Source organism: Gorilla gorilla, chromosome 10, assembly GCF_029281585.2.
Source record: "Gorilla gorilla gorilla isolate KB3781 chromosome 10, NHGRI_mGorGor1-v2.1_pri, whole genome shotgun sequence".
Taxonomy (NCBI): Eukaryota; Metazoa; Chordata; class Mammalia; order Primates; family Hominidae; genus Gorilla; species Gorilla gorilla.
Genome location: NC_073234.2, coordinates 61897923 through 61915886, shown reverse-complemented (window position 1 = coordinate 61915886; position 17964 = coordinate 61897923). Strand labels below are relative to the sequence as shown.

General features: G+C 36.3%; 1 protein-coding gene across 20 annotated transcripts in view; it reads right to left on the bottom strand.

Annotated features, from left to right (window-relative positions):
- The window catches only part of KIF21A (kinesin family member 21A), a 156755-nt gene that overhangs the window by 75753 nt on the left and 63038 nt on the right, over positions 1–17964 (bottom strand). For all 20 annotated transcript variants that reach the window (XM_055359225.2, XM_004052957.4, XM_055359226.2 and 17 more), the window contains exons 2-7: positions 7032–7254; positions 6722–6904; positions 4881–5030; positions 4027–4161; positions 3347–3514; positions 101–216 (exon numbers count right to left, since the gene is read on the bottom strand). In XM_055359225.2, the coding sequence (XP_055215200.1) occupies positions 101–216; positions 3347–3514; positions 4027–4161; positions 4881–5030; positions 6722–6904; positions 7032–7254 (975 nt within the window). The remainder of the gene's footprint in view (positions 1–100; positions 217–3346; positions 3515–4026; positions 4162–4880; positions 5031–6721; positions 6905–7031; positions 7255–17964) is intronic.

Sequence of the window (17964 nt, the reverse complement as noted above, 5' to 3'; positions counted from 1 at the left end):
GTTTGCTTTGCAATAAAAGTAGTTCTTATAAATCATCTTACAAGCTTATTTAATAATGAATAATCAAAAGTCTGAGTAGAGGATAATCATCTATGCATACCTATTACCCCCGAGGGAATCCTGTAGTAGTCTTGTTAGCTTGGAATCTCTATAGGGGACATGTGTGGCCCTCTTGCTCTTGTCTCCCAAGGCACTTATTACATTGCCAAGTGCCAACTAAAAGAAAGAGAAAGAAAGACAGCAAGATGATACAAATTTACTAATTATAACAATTTTAAATAAAGAAAGTTTACAGAGAATAATATAGAGACATAATATAATTAAGAATATTTGTGTTTGGTTTTGTTTTACATTTGTAACCAACGTCACTGAAAATTTAGTACATATATATTAGTACTATATATAATATCATATGTATATATTAGTACTATAGTACTAATAGTACTAATTCTTTGAAACAGAAATAAGATTGACAACTTTAGTTACCCCTAGAATTATCAGAGCATCAGGTTATGTCCCCAGAAAATTGTCCGTTCATGTTACGCATTCTTCTCCTCAACTCAATGTAAAAATAAAATGTTTAGTTAGTTTAACAGTTTGATGCAAATTTTCGTTTTGCAATACAGTTCCCACGGGAAAAGAAAACCTTCTTTAATCACAACAAAAAAATCAGTATTATTTCTCTGAACAAGGTATTCCTATGCAAGTATATCTATCCTTAGACATACAATAAGATGGGCTGGGTGCGGTAGCTCATTCCTGTAATCCCAGCACTTTGGGAGGCCAAGGTGGGGGGATCACCTGAGGTGAGGAGTTTGAGACCAACCTGACCAACATGGGGAAACCCCATCTCTACTGAAAATACAAAAATCAGCTAAGCGTGGTGGTGTGTGCCTGTAGTCCCAGCTACTTGGGAGGTTGAGGCAGAAGAATAGCTTGAACCTGGGAGGTGGAGGTTGCAGTGAGCTGGGATTGCACCATTGCATTCCAGCCTGAGCAACAGAGTGAGACCCTGCCTCAAAATAAATAAATAAATAAATAAATACAATAATATATGTGTTAGCATCCAATTATTTAAAAACTAGTCAAATTACAGAATTCTGTAGTCACTCCTGCCACCCTGCTGTTTTTCCTACTGTCACTGAATTATCACCTACAAGATAAACATTATCCAAAACGTTGTTCACACTAGCCATCAGTAATGCAAACATCTATAACCATGACTTTGTTAGGAAAAATAGATCATGCAGGGAGTGGCAACAGGATCACACTTTTTCATCATTCCCCCTTTCCAGAGCAGCTACTGTCATAAGCAATGGTAATACTGAAACTCTACTAGATATGTCTCAACATGCTTCAAAAGCCTAAAGAGGAAAACAAAGCAATGGCTTTTGTCACATAAATGTAAATACCACCATGATTATATCTCCTAAGAAACTCAAAACAATGCAAGAAGTCCAGAATCCAGGCATGCCGTTTTATACAACATTCACCCACATGTTGGACCATCAAGATGAGTATTGGAGTTGGAAGGTCTGGCTCTCTCTAATCAGCCTTGGTTGATAATTTCCCCATAGAAGGATCATAATCATATAGGAGCAAATATTGGGGGGTGATTAATGGGAGGAAAGCAGACACCACACACTCTATAACTGCCTTTGCAAAATTCATATCAGTGAGACAAGTATGACAGTGAGGGAAATCTGACCTAATCCACTCCATCTTGCCTTTAATCTCTAAACTGCCCTTGTTCATTCCTACGCTGAGCTAACTAAAGGAGGAATTTATAGTTTAAAGAATTTTGAAAAGATGATAACAACCTTTTCCTGAAACAAACCTTCTTCTTCCCTGGGGACCAGCATGCCTTTGTAAAACTAACAAATTAGCCACAAGATTATTAGAAATTATGATTTAAGAGTCATGCAGCTAGAGGCCACGAGATTCCTAGCCTCCCCAATTGCTCCTATGGATAAGATGACTATTGTAAAACCTAAGATTGGTGTTTGGATATTTTTTTAGACCCTGCATTCTGATGCACCTAGCTGGCACCATGCAGACTGGTAATCTGGCTCAAGCAGTTCTGTAATCCCACCCAGGAACAGAAGACAGCAAGAAGAATCCACTTAGACCCCATATGATTTAACTTCCACTCCCCACTCCCTTAGCCCCCTCATTCACCAAATTATACTTTAAAAACTGCAGTCTCTGAATTGTTGGAGAGACTAATTTGAGTAATAAAACTCCAGTCTTCCATTTAGCTGGCTCTGTGTGCATTAAACTTTTTCTCTATTGCAATTCCCCTGTCTTGATAAATTAGCTCTATCTGGGCAGCAGGCAAAAAGAATCCCTTGGGTGGTTACAACTCTGATGCTATTGGTGTCGCAGAAATTTAGGGATGTCATTACATTTGTGCAGGTACAAATATCCAGTTTTGTAATGAAGATAATAAGAACAAATTTAAAACACAAAACTTTGCTCTAAAATATTTCCTTCCATGTAATGAAGCTTTATGCTAACTAAATCACAAGGAGTTTTCCAATCAAAATGCCACTAGGTGGCATGGTATTAAAGTTAATTCTTAATATAATCTAGAAAAATTATCATTTTGAAACAATCATTACTAAAAAAAATTACAATTTCCAAAGTCAATAAAGTGACTGTCACAAAATGTTATCAAAAGGCTACTTTGAAGGTCTTCACCCATGAAATAACTTAGTATTAAATTTTGGGCCAAGCGCAGTGGCTCGTGCCTGTAATCCCAGCACTTTGGGAGGTTGAGGTGAGTGAATCGCATGAGCCCAGAAGTTTGAGACTAGCCTGGGCAATGTGGCAAAACCCCATCTCTACAAAAAATACAAAAATTATCTGGGTGTGGTGGCACTCGCCTGTGGTCCCAGCTTCTATGAAGTGGGAAGATCAATTGAGCCCGTGAGGTCAAGGCTGCAGTGAGCCATGATCGCACCACTGTACTCCAGGAGAGTGGGTGATAGGGTGAGACCCTGTTTTAAAAAAATAAAAGACAAAAATAAATAAGTTGATTTTGACAGTATATTGTTAAATGTGGAAAGAATTTTTCAAATAATTTGTATATCTATAATTTTCTGCACATATAAATTTTAGTACAACTAAATTTATACACATGAAGAAAATCTGTAATATATAAAAACAGAAAAAAGCCTACAACATGAGGAGACTGGAGATTCAGTGCATTACTAATAACTGTTCTATAATTTTCATTTCTTGGTTCAGTGTCTGAAGGATTTCCATACGGATATTATAAATTACAAAAGACAAAAGGACAATAGAAAAGCTCTGATATATTCTCAGCACAAAGCCTTAATCTTACAAGTCCACAGTTGATAGAAATGCCTTCTTTTGCCCTCTCGCCTGTAGCTCCAGTACGCTTCAGTCTTTCTGATCCTGCGAGATCAACAAAATGGAACTTTGCAGTCAGGGTTTCAAATTCATTCATCTGTGCTGATTCAGAAATAATTTTATTATCAGTTGCGTTGTCCTGAAATTAAGAAAAATAATTGAAAATACTTTATTAATGTAACATTAAATATCCTCCTAACCTACCTTGCGCTTATCCCATGTACACATATAGGCACAACCAAAGAAACAGGCATAAAGCCAAATAAATTCAAAAATGTCTGCTGGCAATTAGAAATTTAAAGTCAGAAAAAGCCTGGATGGTCAGAACTCAACTATTATCAACTGAGGCTTTGCTTATGCTAATGAAGGGAAACCTACAGCATATAATCCTCAAAAGCAAAAGGTCTCAGGTGATGACATCCAACAACATATGGCCACAGCATGCTTTTTGGTTTTTCAGACATTTATACAATTTTTTATTTCAAAATCTTACATGGCTGACCAGCTTCAACTTAACTAGGATCAGAAAAGGAAATTAGAAAAAGGAATGACTAAATGAACTGAATTTGGCTCAAATATATTCTCAGAGAATTCATGTGGTTTTAGGGAGATAAAAATTGAAAGTTTAAGAAATTAGAATTAATAACTCACAGCATCTATTTGGGGACACACTCTGGTTTGACACACATGAATGGTAAAAATGGCATGTGAACGAGAGCTCTGAACATTCATCTGGGTACTGGCAGTTGTCCTGGATAAAGCACCCAACTTCAAACACTGCATCATCTGAAAAAGGGGAAGAAACAAAGGACTTTACTTGAACAATAAACAAGATACTATACAATCCAAAGTCTGAGGTAATGGCTAAAACCCACCATGTTAAGGGATATAAAAGATGTGGAATTTCATATTATTAGTTTAGTTACAGGCACTTTTTGAGATGGACTTCTCAGTATAATAGTGTATTATTTTTTAAATAGAAGAAAACACTGAGATTCCATTGTTTGCCATTTGCTGACATTTGCAGCTTCCATTCCAAAACTGTTATAGTAGAACAGTTTGGTACAAACTGAGCAATAACTTGAATTATTCAGACTCTTCTCTATATTCCATTAAAATTATTTTTTGTAATTTTTCTCAACAATCTCCCTCTAGGAGCCATGATACAGTTCTACATAGGTTAAAGCAAAAAGTACAAAAGGATTGTGGTCTCATTCTTCACCATCAATTGTCTAACCCTCTTTCTCTAGCTGTGAATGAAAACTGTTCATAAATTGCCTTAGATTCTTTTGATGCTATGACAAATATGCTGACTTTATAATAATCCTGATATTTTTATACTAATATTCTGATTTTTAAAATGTGAGGAAAGAAGACAAGATCTTAATTCCATGTCATGCTTTAGGATATAAATTTCATATCTTGATCTTAAGCAGACTATCAGCAAAGCTCACTATTTAAATAAAGCCAGCTATGCTCTGTTTTAACTACAATATAAATATTACCTCTGATTCTGTATTCACAGTACGTGTTGTAACGCCCACAGTATAAATTCCTCCAGTTGAATCTTCATGAATTCTTATATTTGATTTTTTACTTTTTGCATCAATATCACGAGTGGTATCAAATAAGTCAAGGACCTCTTCATTATAGAGCTATCAAAAAAATATTAGAAATCTAATTTTAGCAGAAATTGTCTGGGTAGTTGTCATAACAACACATTACATAATGATTCCTTCATACAGATTTTTAAAGTATTTCAAAATGACATATTTTTTCAAAATAACACATTAAAATGAATGAGGCTATTATTATAACAATTATAAGTAAATGCCAGATTTATTTACAAAAGTAAAAACAGTGACTTAATCATGACTAATGGGTTGAGGACTAGCTAAAATGATCTACTAATCCTTTGCAAGAGATAATCAAATATTTACAAATACAAGCAAACCCTAGAAACATGTGATAAATGTGGACAAATCTTAAGCTTCAGAATATTTAAAGAATTTTTACTACTTGAGCTAAAAACATATTTCCTGTTGCCCTGAAACCTTTCTTCACATGTTGAAAAATTAACACTTAGCATGTTTGCAAGGTCAGTAACAATATTAGTGTTCCTGTATCAATAGTGGCTGAAAAAACCCAGATACCTCCTTAGAAGAGAATACACACACCTATTTTTCTATCAATATGTTTTAAAGTTACAATGCCTGACAACATTTTGGAGGGTGAAAGGGAAGATGGAATAACACTGTTTCTTTTCTTTTTCTACCATCATTTACTTTCCTTAGGAATACATAGTTATATTCTCTTTGGTTTTTACTAAATAAGGATATCCATTAAAACCAGCAGTAAAAAAAAAAACTGATACTAATTTTTCTATGTTGTGCTACATAAGGCTGAGGAAAATGTTTCATCAATGATGAAAATGATTAGCTCATGGATCAGGTAATTTAGACTAAATTCTCTTTGCACCAAGAACCTAGAATTATGCCATTGTCCACCAAAGTGCAATACTGCTCAAATCCTAGATGTCCTCTTAGTGTTACTTTCCTTCTACTATGCTAGACAGCCTAAATTAATCCAAATCCACCACAACCTTTGGACATTATATCAAAACATCTGTCTACCTATGCAAGGATAACAATTTCTTCAGCCAGATAAGTGCTACAACCTCAGACCTATTATTTCTCACATACTTCCCCTACTTTTGGCCTTAGTCATTAAGTTCCCACCACTTTGTAAGCCTGTCTAAATTACAACAGTAATTAACCTTTATCTATTGATAAAAATAAGTTCCTGGCTGGGCTCATACCTGTAACCCAGCACTTTGGGAGGCAGAGGCGAGTGAATAGCTTGAGGCCAGGAGTTCAAGACCAGCCTGGGCAACATGGCGAAACCCCATCTCTACTAAAACTACAAAAAATTAGCCAGGTGTGGTGGTGCATGCCTGTAGTCCCAGGTACTCAGGAGGCTGAGGCACAAGAATCACTTGAACCCAGGAGGCAGGGGCTGCAGTGAGCCAAAATGGTGCCATTACACTCCAACCTGGGTGACAGAATGAGACTCTTATCTCCAAAAAAAAGGGGGGGTTCTTAAATAAACAATATTAATTGTTCTTTTATTCTATGGACATTGGTCAAGTGTTTATAATCTTAAACTCAAACATCACTTCCTACAAGTAAGGAAAAGTTATTTCTACTATCTAATGTTAATTTACTCAAACAACATTTATTGAGTACTATCTTCAAAGCACTATACTTGAAGCCAACAGTATAAAATCATAAACACAGTCTATAAGAACAAAATTTAAAAGAAATTAATGCCAAAATTGGATTATTACCTCTAAGAATTGGGCATTCACTTTAAAATCTGGAGCAGGAAGCCCATTTTTAACTGCTATGTGTTTTTTTTCTTCAATACTCTTAAAAAGGTGTTTAACAGCTCGAGAAATAATACCCAGTTCTTCCTCAACAATGTTAACATCAAATCCTGTTCCCATTGTGTATGTTTTACCGGCTCCAGTCTAAACAAAAGAACAGAGAAAGATTAGTGTTCAACCTTAACATAACCTTAAGAAACAAAAATGAAAGCGCAACTGAATTAACATTTCTGAAAAGTTTCAACTCCTATGAAAATAATATGGCACTTACTTGTCCATAAGCAAAAACTGTAGCATTGTATCCTTCAAAGCAACCTTCAATTAGTTTTTCTATACATTGAATGTAGATCTGCTCTTGCTGGGAGTCAATGTCAAACACATAGTCAAAAGTAAAAGCCTTATCTTTCCCTAGGAAGACCTGAGGCTCTCCTGGTGTGACAGATGTACAAATATGGCATCCTTCAATCTTCTCTTTGGCAAGCTGTGGTCTTATTCTGTGAGAAATAATCAGAAAAGAAAAAAATAAAATAAATGGCAAAAAAAAAACCTCTCAAAAAATAGGACTTAAAAACTCTTGGCCAAATCTTTTTTAAAACTCTCATGTAATTACCTAATGCTTATTCAGTTGAAAAGTTTAAATAAATTGAATTATAATGAATCAATTTCAGTACATGAGATGACTTTCTTAATCCCAATGAGTTACTTAACAATCCCCCAAAATCATGAACAAAGTAAAATCCATCTTAAAATTAGATACTTACCCAAGTGGATACTTTTCCTCTACTCTGTAAGAGGTAGACACTCAGTCCAATAAATTCTGCTACCAAAATGCTATTTGCTATTATTATTGTTTTAGATTTTTTTCTCTTATTTCCAGTGATGATAGTATGGAAAAATAAAAAAGCAAGGACATTTATTTATCTTAATGTCTTGACGCCCTTGACTCGTCTTTTTTGCTAACTCTTCACCAGTGGTTTCTGAACCTATTTGACCATTATGTTCTATCAGTGTAACATGTTAAGCATATTCCCACAATATATATGTATATATATATTCATTTATAAATAATATTCATGTTCTACTATATTGATTTGTCATATATTGAAATACTGTCATCTCTCAGTATCCATGAAAGATTGGTTTCACAACTCCCCATGGATACCAAAATCCACAGATGTTCAAGTCCCTGACATAAAATTATGTAGTATTTGCATATAACTTACACGCTTATTCTCCTGTATACTTTAAATCATCTCCAGATCACTTATAATACCTAATACAATGTTAATGCTACGTAAATAGTTGTTATACTGCATTATTTAGAGAATAATAAGAAAAGAAAGTCTGTACATATCCAGTACAGATGTAACAATCCATTATTTTTCTGAATATTTTCAATCCACAGTCAGTTGAATCTATGGTTGTGGAACCCCTGAATATGGAGAGTTGACTGTGTATAGAAAAGCAGAATTTTAAAAAGAAATAAATTAAAAATGAATATAAGTGAAAGTTCTAATATCTTCTCTCCAAAACTTAGTGAATTATTATGAGTTGCCTTTCCTCCACTGGAAGACCACTGCACTACACCCACGCCACATCCTCACACATCCACTTGAATCCAACACCATCCTATCTGTCTTCTCTCTCAAATTTCAAAATCTGTTTTCAAAGAAGAAAAGTAAATATGAAGATATGTTCATAACAGAACAAACCAAAATCTAGTCCTATTCTATAGGCTCTATAAACTGGACAGACTATTCTGGAATATACACCACTCACTTACTGTACCAAAGTTTTTAAAGAGATTCCCTACTTGCCATGGAGAAAGAGAAGCAGTTTAAGGAAGAAAGGCAAGACAACCACAGATGAAAAATATAAAATGAGGCCAGGCACAGTGACATGCCTGTAATCCCAGGACTTAGGGAGGCCGATAGCTTGAGGTCAGGAGTTTCAGACCAGCCTGGCCAACATGGTGAAACCTGGTCTCTGCTAAAAATAGAAAAATTAGCCCAACATGGTGGTGCAGCCTGTAATCCCAGCTACTCAAGAGGCAGAGGCAGGAGAACTGCTTGAACCCAGGAGGTGAAGGTTGCAGTGAGCCAAGACAGCACCACTGCACTCCAGCCTGGGCGACAGAGTAAGTGAGAATCCGTCTCAAAAAAAAAAAGAAAAGAGAAAAATATAAAATGATCAAGACAGGTCAAGGAACAGATTTTAAAGGAATCTGGTCTCATAGCCTTATTTTCTGAAATTTACAAAAAAAAAAAAAAAAAAAAAAAAAACCTCAGGTCAATAGAGGTAAAATAGAGGTAAAAACAAGTTCATCTATTTATTAGAGATAAAGCCAAGCCCAAGTCCAGATCCCCTAAGTCTAACTCTTTCCAGTTCATTAAAATAAAAGGTTAACAGGAAGAACAGGAATGACAATAGAGAAAGGATTGAATTTCTGCAAACCTGGTTTTCTAAAATAGAATTTTGTATTCCTCAAAAATATCTCATGTAAATAATATGTCAAGTAAAGAATATGCAACTATTTTTTCTCCTCTATGATATTGGTATTTTTCTTTAATAAAGTCTTCAGCTTTGTTTGTTTGCTGTAATGGAATGTACTAATCAATGTGGAGCTGTCCAGGTAATGAGGCAAGAGCAATGGAATGGCCAGTAGCAGACCTGAGTTTTACTACTTGTCACTCCATAGGTATCATGTGGTCTTCTCTCAGAGCACCAGCTTCCTCAACTGTGGCGGAAAACTATAATTTCCAAGATTGGTTTTAGATCTAATACTACTTAACTGTAGATACTGTATTATAGAAAAGGGAAACATGGAAATCATATTGTGTACTGTAATACATATTAAATGATATTATAACAAATAAAGAATTTCTTGTAATTTCTTGTAGCTATGCACATAGACTATAAAAACAGCCCGTGGTAGTAGCAGCTTTGGCTTTCTGGTTCCACATAACCTAGATGAGTGGTGTTTCTCTAAATTAATAATTTTTTGTTTCCAAACTCCTCTTCTCCTACCACATTACTTTTTACCACAGCAAAAACCCCAATCCTCTTTAGGAAAAACCACCATCTTGATTGTTGCCACGCCAGAAATAGGGAGAGTCAGAAACAACCTCAATTCCATGTCAATTCCTCCCTCTTCCCTATTCCACCTATCTAATCTAAGAGCTATTCTCTCGAAATACTTCAGCCCACCAAGTTATTTCCTCCCCCATCAACAAGACCCTAATGAAGGCCATCATTATCTCTTACTTAGAATATTGCAAAAGTCTTCTAACCAGTCTTCCTGTGTCAACTCTTGCCCTCACCAACCTGTTCCACACACTGTAATATGAGTAATTTGTAAAACAGGAAGTTGGTCAGCTCACTACCCTGCATAAAACCCTTCAGTGCATCTCTAAATCCCTCTGCTTTGCCATGCTACATCTTTGCATTAAAGGATTTTCACTAGTAGTCATGGTGATGGTTTATTTTAGGCAGTTTCACTACCAGCTATGCTCTCTCTTGTTTCTATGCCTCCAACTTACATTATTCCCTTTTCCTAGACACTCTTCTCCACCCTTTCAATTCCCAACTCCTTTACCCGCCTGAATATTTTTCTTTCAATATCACTTGTTTTGGGAGCTCACACAAACTCTGCATTTCAACATAAAGTCCTGTCTGCGCTCAGGCTGTTCTCTCTCCTGAAAGCTACCTCATTAACTCCAAGTCTCTGCTTTTTCTACCAGCTTTATGGCTGCTATACTACTCTGTGAAACTTAACAAATCCCATGTAATAAAAAAGATAAAAATAATAAATGCAACACTCTAATGAAAACGAGTACTGGGCTACTACTTAATATCAGTGTGCCATTAATTTTAGGTAAATGATTATAACCATACGCTAATTTATTTGGCTATTAAGATACTTTAAATTTCATTTCAACATAACAAAGAAAAACTAGGTGCCATTTGAATTGCAGATATGATGGCCAATTTTAGAATGCTAATGTCACTCAGAATGTCTTTAACTTATTCTCTTAACCTCTACTCATCTGGTTATTATTCTTGCTAATGGCAAGGAGGATTCTGTTTGAAACATGGATGATGCCCAATTTCATCCATTTGCATGGGTGGAGAAGACAGAGTGGTTTTAAAAGCCAGCAAGATGGGTGAAAACTTTTCCACTGGATCCAAGCAATGGCAATTTTCCAGCAGGTCTGAGAAAGTCACACCTAGGAGGGGATGGTGTCCCACACATGCAGATTAATTGGAAGCTGACTATACTTCAAAGACTAGGGATAGGTTCACCTTTTTAATTCCTCTTGAAAAATTAGTATTTTAAAATCTCCAAATCCCTAAATTAGTACTCAAGTCAATAATTCTCACAGGAACACCCAATCCAAGCCAGTTCACCTGCTTTATAATTGATGAGTTTGAAACCTAGCTACAAACCTCAATTTCAAAACTATTACTTGAGGTTCTATATAGATAAAATATACCTATCCTTCTGTAAAAGAGAAAATTAGAAATATAACATTTACAACTTTGGATATTTTGAAATATCTTCTTTCTCAGTATTTTTATGTAAAAAATAAGATCATTAAACACATGCATCTAATCCCAACACTAAGAAATCATCAGTCTTAACGTTTGGATTAACTAATCTTAATCAAACTGACTAACACTAAGAAATAACAAAGCCAAGTAGATTTTTAAAAATGTATTTTTCTACTACTAGATGTATTTAAAACTGCTTCTTAAAGACAAACAATTATGGACAAAAATTGAATTATTATTTCTCCATTAGCAAATGATTCTTTGAAGACAGAGAATATATCTTATTCATTCCTAAAGCAAAGTAATCCAGAAATGCTTACTGACTTACCCCTATAAACTACACTAGGTAAAAAAAAGAGTATTTTAATGCAAGATATATGATAATTACAATAATATAACATCACTTTACTCTGTCACTGGAAACTCGTTCTTGAACAAGCATTTAACCATGCTACATGTCTGTTTTCTAATCTATAAGGAGCCTGGCTTTACTAATTCCAAGTTTAAATTCTATTTTAATTAATCCTTCAAGAAAAACAAACCAAAGTTTCCCTATGCTGGCTTTTAAAAGGTTGAAATAAACTACCTTTTTTCCCCTGCCATGCACTATGCACCAGTACTTCTTACTGTTTGTTCCTTATTTCTTCATTATTCCTATTGTATAACAAATGCTGCTGTGGACACAGGGCAAGGGACTACTTCATTTATGAAAACATTATCATGGGCTCATTACTGTGGAAGGAACTAGTGAAGATTAGGGGAGATTCTGAGACTAAATTCAGGAAATGTCTTAAAAGTGGGCCCTGCCTTCTGTTCTTTGCCTTTGTAATAACCGAAACTGGTTTTAGTGATTGAATATATTTAAATGAGCCAAGAAGACATGTTTTGAGATGTCCTAAATAAAACAAAAGTTTTAAAATAAAGTATTTTGGGGGAAAGGCTTATACTTGCTACCTTTTCAACTAGAGTTTTAGTCATGAAACTTAGCAAAACTGAGTTTATACATTAGTTCTGTCACATACTGCTATTAAGAGGCAATTCACCACAACCTTAGAGTTCCTGCACATTCTTGCTGGGTATGCCAAGAATGCAAGACCCAGACTGCTCTTTTCATGGATCATTTCTCAGGGTTGTGTTGGGAACAAGCAAACTTTAAGGATAAGGTAATGTCTTCATGACAGACCTGGCTTGCTTCTGCTTAGTATAAAAGTGGTAATCCATAAGCTCAATGTTTCTCAATGCCCACCTGCTTGCACAGCACTCATATAATAGGGGTATCAGCACTGCCCCCAATGGATTGAAAGGGAACAGAGCACCAGGTCAAATCAACATGAAGCTCACATTACTTATTGTACCGTAAGTAATAAAAGTCCTTAGTCTCCAATCGGGAATTTTGTGTCTTCTGTCACTATTTATGATACAGTAATGGGTTAGCTTGTTAGCTTGTAAATAGAGTGAAAACTCTGTCCCTTCACAGGCCTTAATACATACTAGCGACCTTTGGCAAGTCACTCTCTCAGCCTTGATTTCCTTATCTATAAAATATCTATTAAATATTATAATATTATTGCCATATCCACATGATAGCATCTTGCACAAATGAGATACTATGTGACAATGAGAGCCTACGTAGCTATAAAGTGTTGTTACAACACCACCTGAAAATTCTCTAAGTCATTTCCCTCATGAGGCACCATAACATCTCAGCTTGGGCCTTCCCATGTGTTAAAGAATGTATGATTTACTCTTTGGCTCCCCAGACTGTTACTGTATTTTTTAAATTACCCTTTGGATACCTTGAGTCCCAAAGAAAATTAAATATAGAACCCCTACGTCATCAATAGAAGTGTAATACAACTGTTAACATTCCTGCATACATGTATGCATATACTTACAGATATACACACATACATTGTTATGCAAAAATAATAAAGCTGGATATCTTTACACCTCCATTCATAAAAAGTCATAATCCCAAAATTAGCCTTTTCATAGTAATAAATAATCAAGTCCCAATCATCCTTCTACTTTTATCAGTATAGGGTACAATAGGAGCCAAAACAAGAATTCTTATAATTTAATATTATTATCATTTTTTATAGACATGTAACCAGTAAGGAAATTTCATTCAGAAAGGAATAGAACTAAGGTCCTGAGTAACAAGTCTGTTTAAAGCTGGGGATTAAATTGTTATGGTACAATTTGTCCTTATACTGAATTAAACTGAATTAAATGCTAGTGACTAGAATGTTGACAAATGAGCTACTGAAGGAATGCTGACCTAAGAAAAATAAATAAGTCTATGCTATTATAGTTTACAACTTCCTATAACTTATGTGTGCAAGAACCCATACTTTTTTTTCAAAATTATAAGACTAGCACCAACATCACTCAATCCAATGATGCAAACGATCAAACTTAAATTTTTTAATGCATGTGGTTTTTGTGGTACTTTTCAGACTCTCTCTTACACTCCTACCCCTTCTATTCCTCTGTTCCCCATTTTATTAAAAACATCACAAGGGATAAGCCTTTCTTTTGCTCATTTATTGGTCAAGTTATTTCTCCCTACAGATAGAAGAGGAATAACATACAACATGTCTTCCTTTTTGCCACTAGCCATTGCTGATTTGTTGTCCTGTTAGAAAGTACTATTGTCCTTAATCAATGGTTTCATACATGTGACAAATTTTTCCATTACCTAAATGTCTTTGTAAACTGTCTCTCCTCTTTTGCTTGAGTTATTCTGATCTCATCCCCACAAGATTGTGGTAGTTCTCCAATTTATTCAATAATCTGACCTGATTCCCACTTTGTGTAGTTCTTTTACTTACACCTATCTGTAACTAGCCCACTTGGCACTTGGTAACACCTTTCTTCTTCCTAGAGACCACCAATAAATCTATCCTCTGTACAGGTCTTTTGCCTTTCTTTATCTCATTTGTTGGTGTTTTGGATGATCATTATGTTGGATGCTACTTACTGGTGTTCAATTTCATTTCTTGATGTTAATTATTTCTTACTAAATTCCTTCCTTCCATTTCCCCAAAATTAGGACAGCTATCATTTTGTCATCACAACTGAGCCACTGGGGTTTCTGGTCCCTTTTTAAATCCTCCTCTAGTTCATTCCAGTTAGTAGATACCACATTAAGGAAGCATCTGCCCTACTTTAACTCTCCACCTTCTGTTCTAGAAAAGAGTTTCTGACACACCATAAGAACTTGTTAGGCCATTTGTGGACTTGCTGAATTGTCTTCTAAGAGATCGGGCACTGCATAAATAATAACTAACTCAAGCCCATAAAAAGAAATTCCTTTCCCTAAAATGGATCTTTAATTACAATGATGGGTGATGAGAAGAAAGGTATTTCTTCAAGACATTCAAGAAAGAAACACACCTCAGTAACTCCATTAAAGAGATTATTAATTGAGTGAAAAGCCTAAAGACAATAAAGCACAGTAATGTGTTCCAGGGACTAGGGAGTACATACTTTTATGAATGACAAAGATGAAGAAAAGAACCTGTTTTTAATCCATTAATGATGAACAGCTGTTAAAAGCAATCCAGAAATCTTATCCTAATCTATATAATTAGCTCTGTATTCTACTCTCTCATCTCTATGTGGTCCACTGGACTCATAAACCTTATGAAGTTTATTCTTAATAAACAGATATTCATAAACATATATATTTTCAATTAAAATCCCTAATATACAGCATACATAGCTAATGCTTCTGGCTGCAATTCTAGACTACACTACTCAGTCTCTGGTTTACAACACCCCTTGGAAAAATAAAAATTTATTTCCCTCAAGTACAGTTCTGTAGTGGCTAACCAGAAAAAGAAAGCAGGAAAAATAGCTATTGGGCCATCTTCCTCTGACTTCCACTCTAGCGTCTCCTACTTTTTATCCCACGGTTCATCGACACAGAACATTGATAAAAGTTCTCTCAATTGAGGAAACCAGTATCATTCACAGGGGGGTAACATTGTGCCACTCTGTTGAATAGCAGATGTCCAAAGAACTACATTGAAATAATGCACATGGGATGACAAAATAAAGAAAAAAAATAGTCAAATTCTGGATTTTTATAAAAGTCCAATCCTATGCATCACTGTTATTAATTCTTCTGGAAACTCCAGAGCTTTTTTAGCCTTTCTCCCGGAAATAGAAAGCCTCTACTCCCACAAAACTGAGGGAGTGAGGGGAGGGAGTACTTCAAATGACAACAGGAACCATCTGCCTATTTTCCAAAGTGCTCATACAATTTCTGTTGATGCTGGTGGCTGTATGTGGTGGCCTATTGATAACCCAAGGCCCACAGAAAATTTCATTTGGTCAACAGTGCCCTGTGGAGCACCTACTAAATGTCAGACAGTGTGTAAGGCAAAAAATGTTTTAAATAAAAACAAAAACTTGAGGAGTGTAACCATGGTCAGAGGTAGGGGAACGATAAGTAAATTAAACATATGGTCAATGAAATATTGTATACAAAGGATAAACGGAATAAAGATTAGCCAGAGGGTAATGGGGGAGGAACAGGAAAAACTGCATACAGGAAACTATATTTGACCTGGGTTTTGGAGGGTGATTAAAATTTTCGAGACTGAGAAGGGAGAAAAAGTCAGTTCGGGGAAAATAAGTCAAAACTTCTTGAGGTGCATTTGTTCCCTGGTTATGACACAGTCCTTAGGGGCAGAAGCACTAGCATAAAAGTTGTTAGAATTGGCCGGGTGTGGTGACTCATGCCTGTAATCCCAGCACTTTGGGAGGCTGAGGCAGGCGGATCACAAGGCCATGAGTTCGAGACCAGCCTGGCCAATATGGTGAAACCCCATCTCTACTAAAAATACAAAAATTAGCCGGGCATAGTGGTGGGCGCCTGTAGTCCCAGCTACTCAGGACAATCGCTTGAGAATTGCTTGAACCTAGGAGGCAGAGGTTGCAGTGAGCCGAGATCGTGCCACTGCACTCCAGCCTGAGCAACAAAGCAAGACTCTGTCTCAAAAAAAAAAAAAAAAAAAAAACCTTGTTAGAATTTAGGGAAGTTTTGTGAATGTTATGACACCACCTAATTAGGCATACCAGCTAACACATTATCCTCTAAAATGAACACTCACTCTGGTCTCTGCATGATGAAAGATGCTACCAAAAGGCTCACAAAAGGCATACTAGACATCTCTGCCAAATGTTTCTTAGTTTCTTCCTTCTGATTAACTTCCATCTTCAACTTACCCTGTACCCTGGGAGACTGATGTTCATGGGCGTCAAAAATGGGCTCCCTTGCCCTCAGGCTTCCAATAAAGCTCAGCAATGGGAGGTATCAGTAGGACATTAAGGGGAGGAGAGGAATGAGGTCAGAATGTTTACTGTCCTGATTCCTTCCCTGCCAGGTCCCATTGGTGGGCTCTGTCCCTCTCCCAAAGGCCACAGCTCCTATTAGGCAGCCACTTCTTATACCATAGCCAGTGGTACAGTAGTCTACCTTCTGTTACTAACACCAGAGCACTGCCTCATCTCTTGTCGCCTCCCTTGAGGCTGCCTGTTCTCCCCCAAACATTCCTAAATTATGTTGTTTTGATATATCATCTGTTTCCTATTGAGATCCTGATCAAATCAGGGTTAATCTCAGGAAATGATAACAAAACTTTTTGTTTTTTGGTTTTTTTTAAGAGACGGAGTCTCCCTCTGTTGCTCAGGCTGGAGTGCAGTGGCGCTATCTCCGCTCACTGCAACCTCCGCCTCCCAGGTTCAGGCAATTCTCCTGCCTCAGCCTCCTGAGTAGCTGGGATTACAGGAGCACGCTGCCATGCCTGGCTAATTTTTTGTATTTTAGGAGAGACAGGGTTTCACTGTGTTGCCCAGGCTGGTCTTGAACTCCTGTGCTCAGGCAATCCGCCTGCCTCGGCCTCCCAAAATACTCGGGTTACAGGCGTGAGCCACCGCTCCCAGCCTAACAACGCTTTTTTAAAGCACTACCACTGTGTGATCATTCCTTTCACTCCCATTCCTGAAGTCAATATTGACCTAGAATATAGGTCCCTACAATTCTCCAGCTTTTCACAAACAAGTCATTGACCCAGTCTCTTTCCTGGATACAGCGGGAGTTTTCAATAGATTTTGGTTGTTAAATACGTAATAAATGATAATACAAAGTTTATAAAGTATCATCTTTGTTGGTCAATCGAATGACTTTTATAAATTCTTATAATAAAAAAGGTTTAATTAACACTTCAGTTTCATTTTTAAAACTGAAAGGAAACTGAGTGTGGTGGCTCGAGCCTGTAGTCCCAGCTACTCAGGAGGCTGAAGAGGAGAGGACCGCTTGATCCCAGAAGTCTGAAGCTAGCTTGGGCAACATACTGAGATTCCATCTTTTATAAAAAAGAAAAGAAAGAAGAAGGAAGGAAGGAAGGTAGGTAGGTTGAAGGAAGGGCAGGAGAAAATTCAAGAAAGGAGGAGTAAAAGGGAAAATGTAATCTCAGAATAAAAGTAATAACTAGATGATATTTCAACTCTCATTCTCAGATTAGTTTCTAGCACCTTCTATTTTTTTCTTATTACATTCCTATACCAATTATATACAGAATTTTCAAAACTCTCCTTCAAAGTTCTTTCTAAATGTACATATGTTCTTTGGGGAAAGGGAA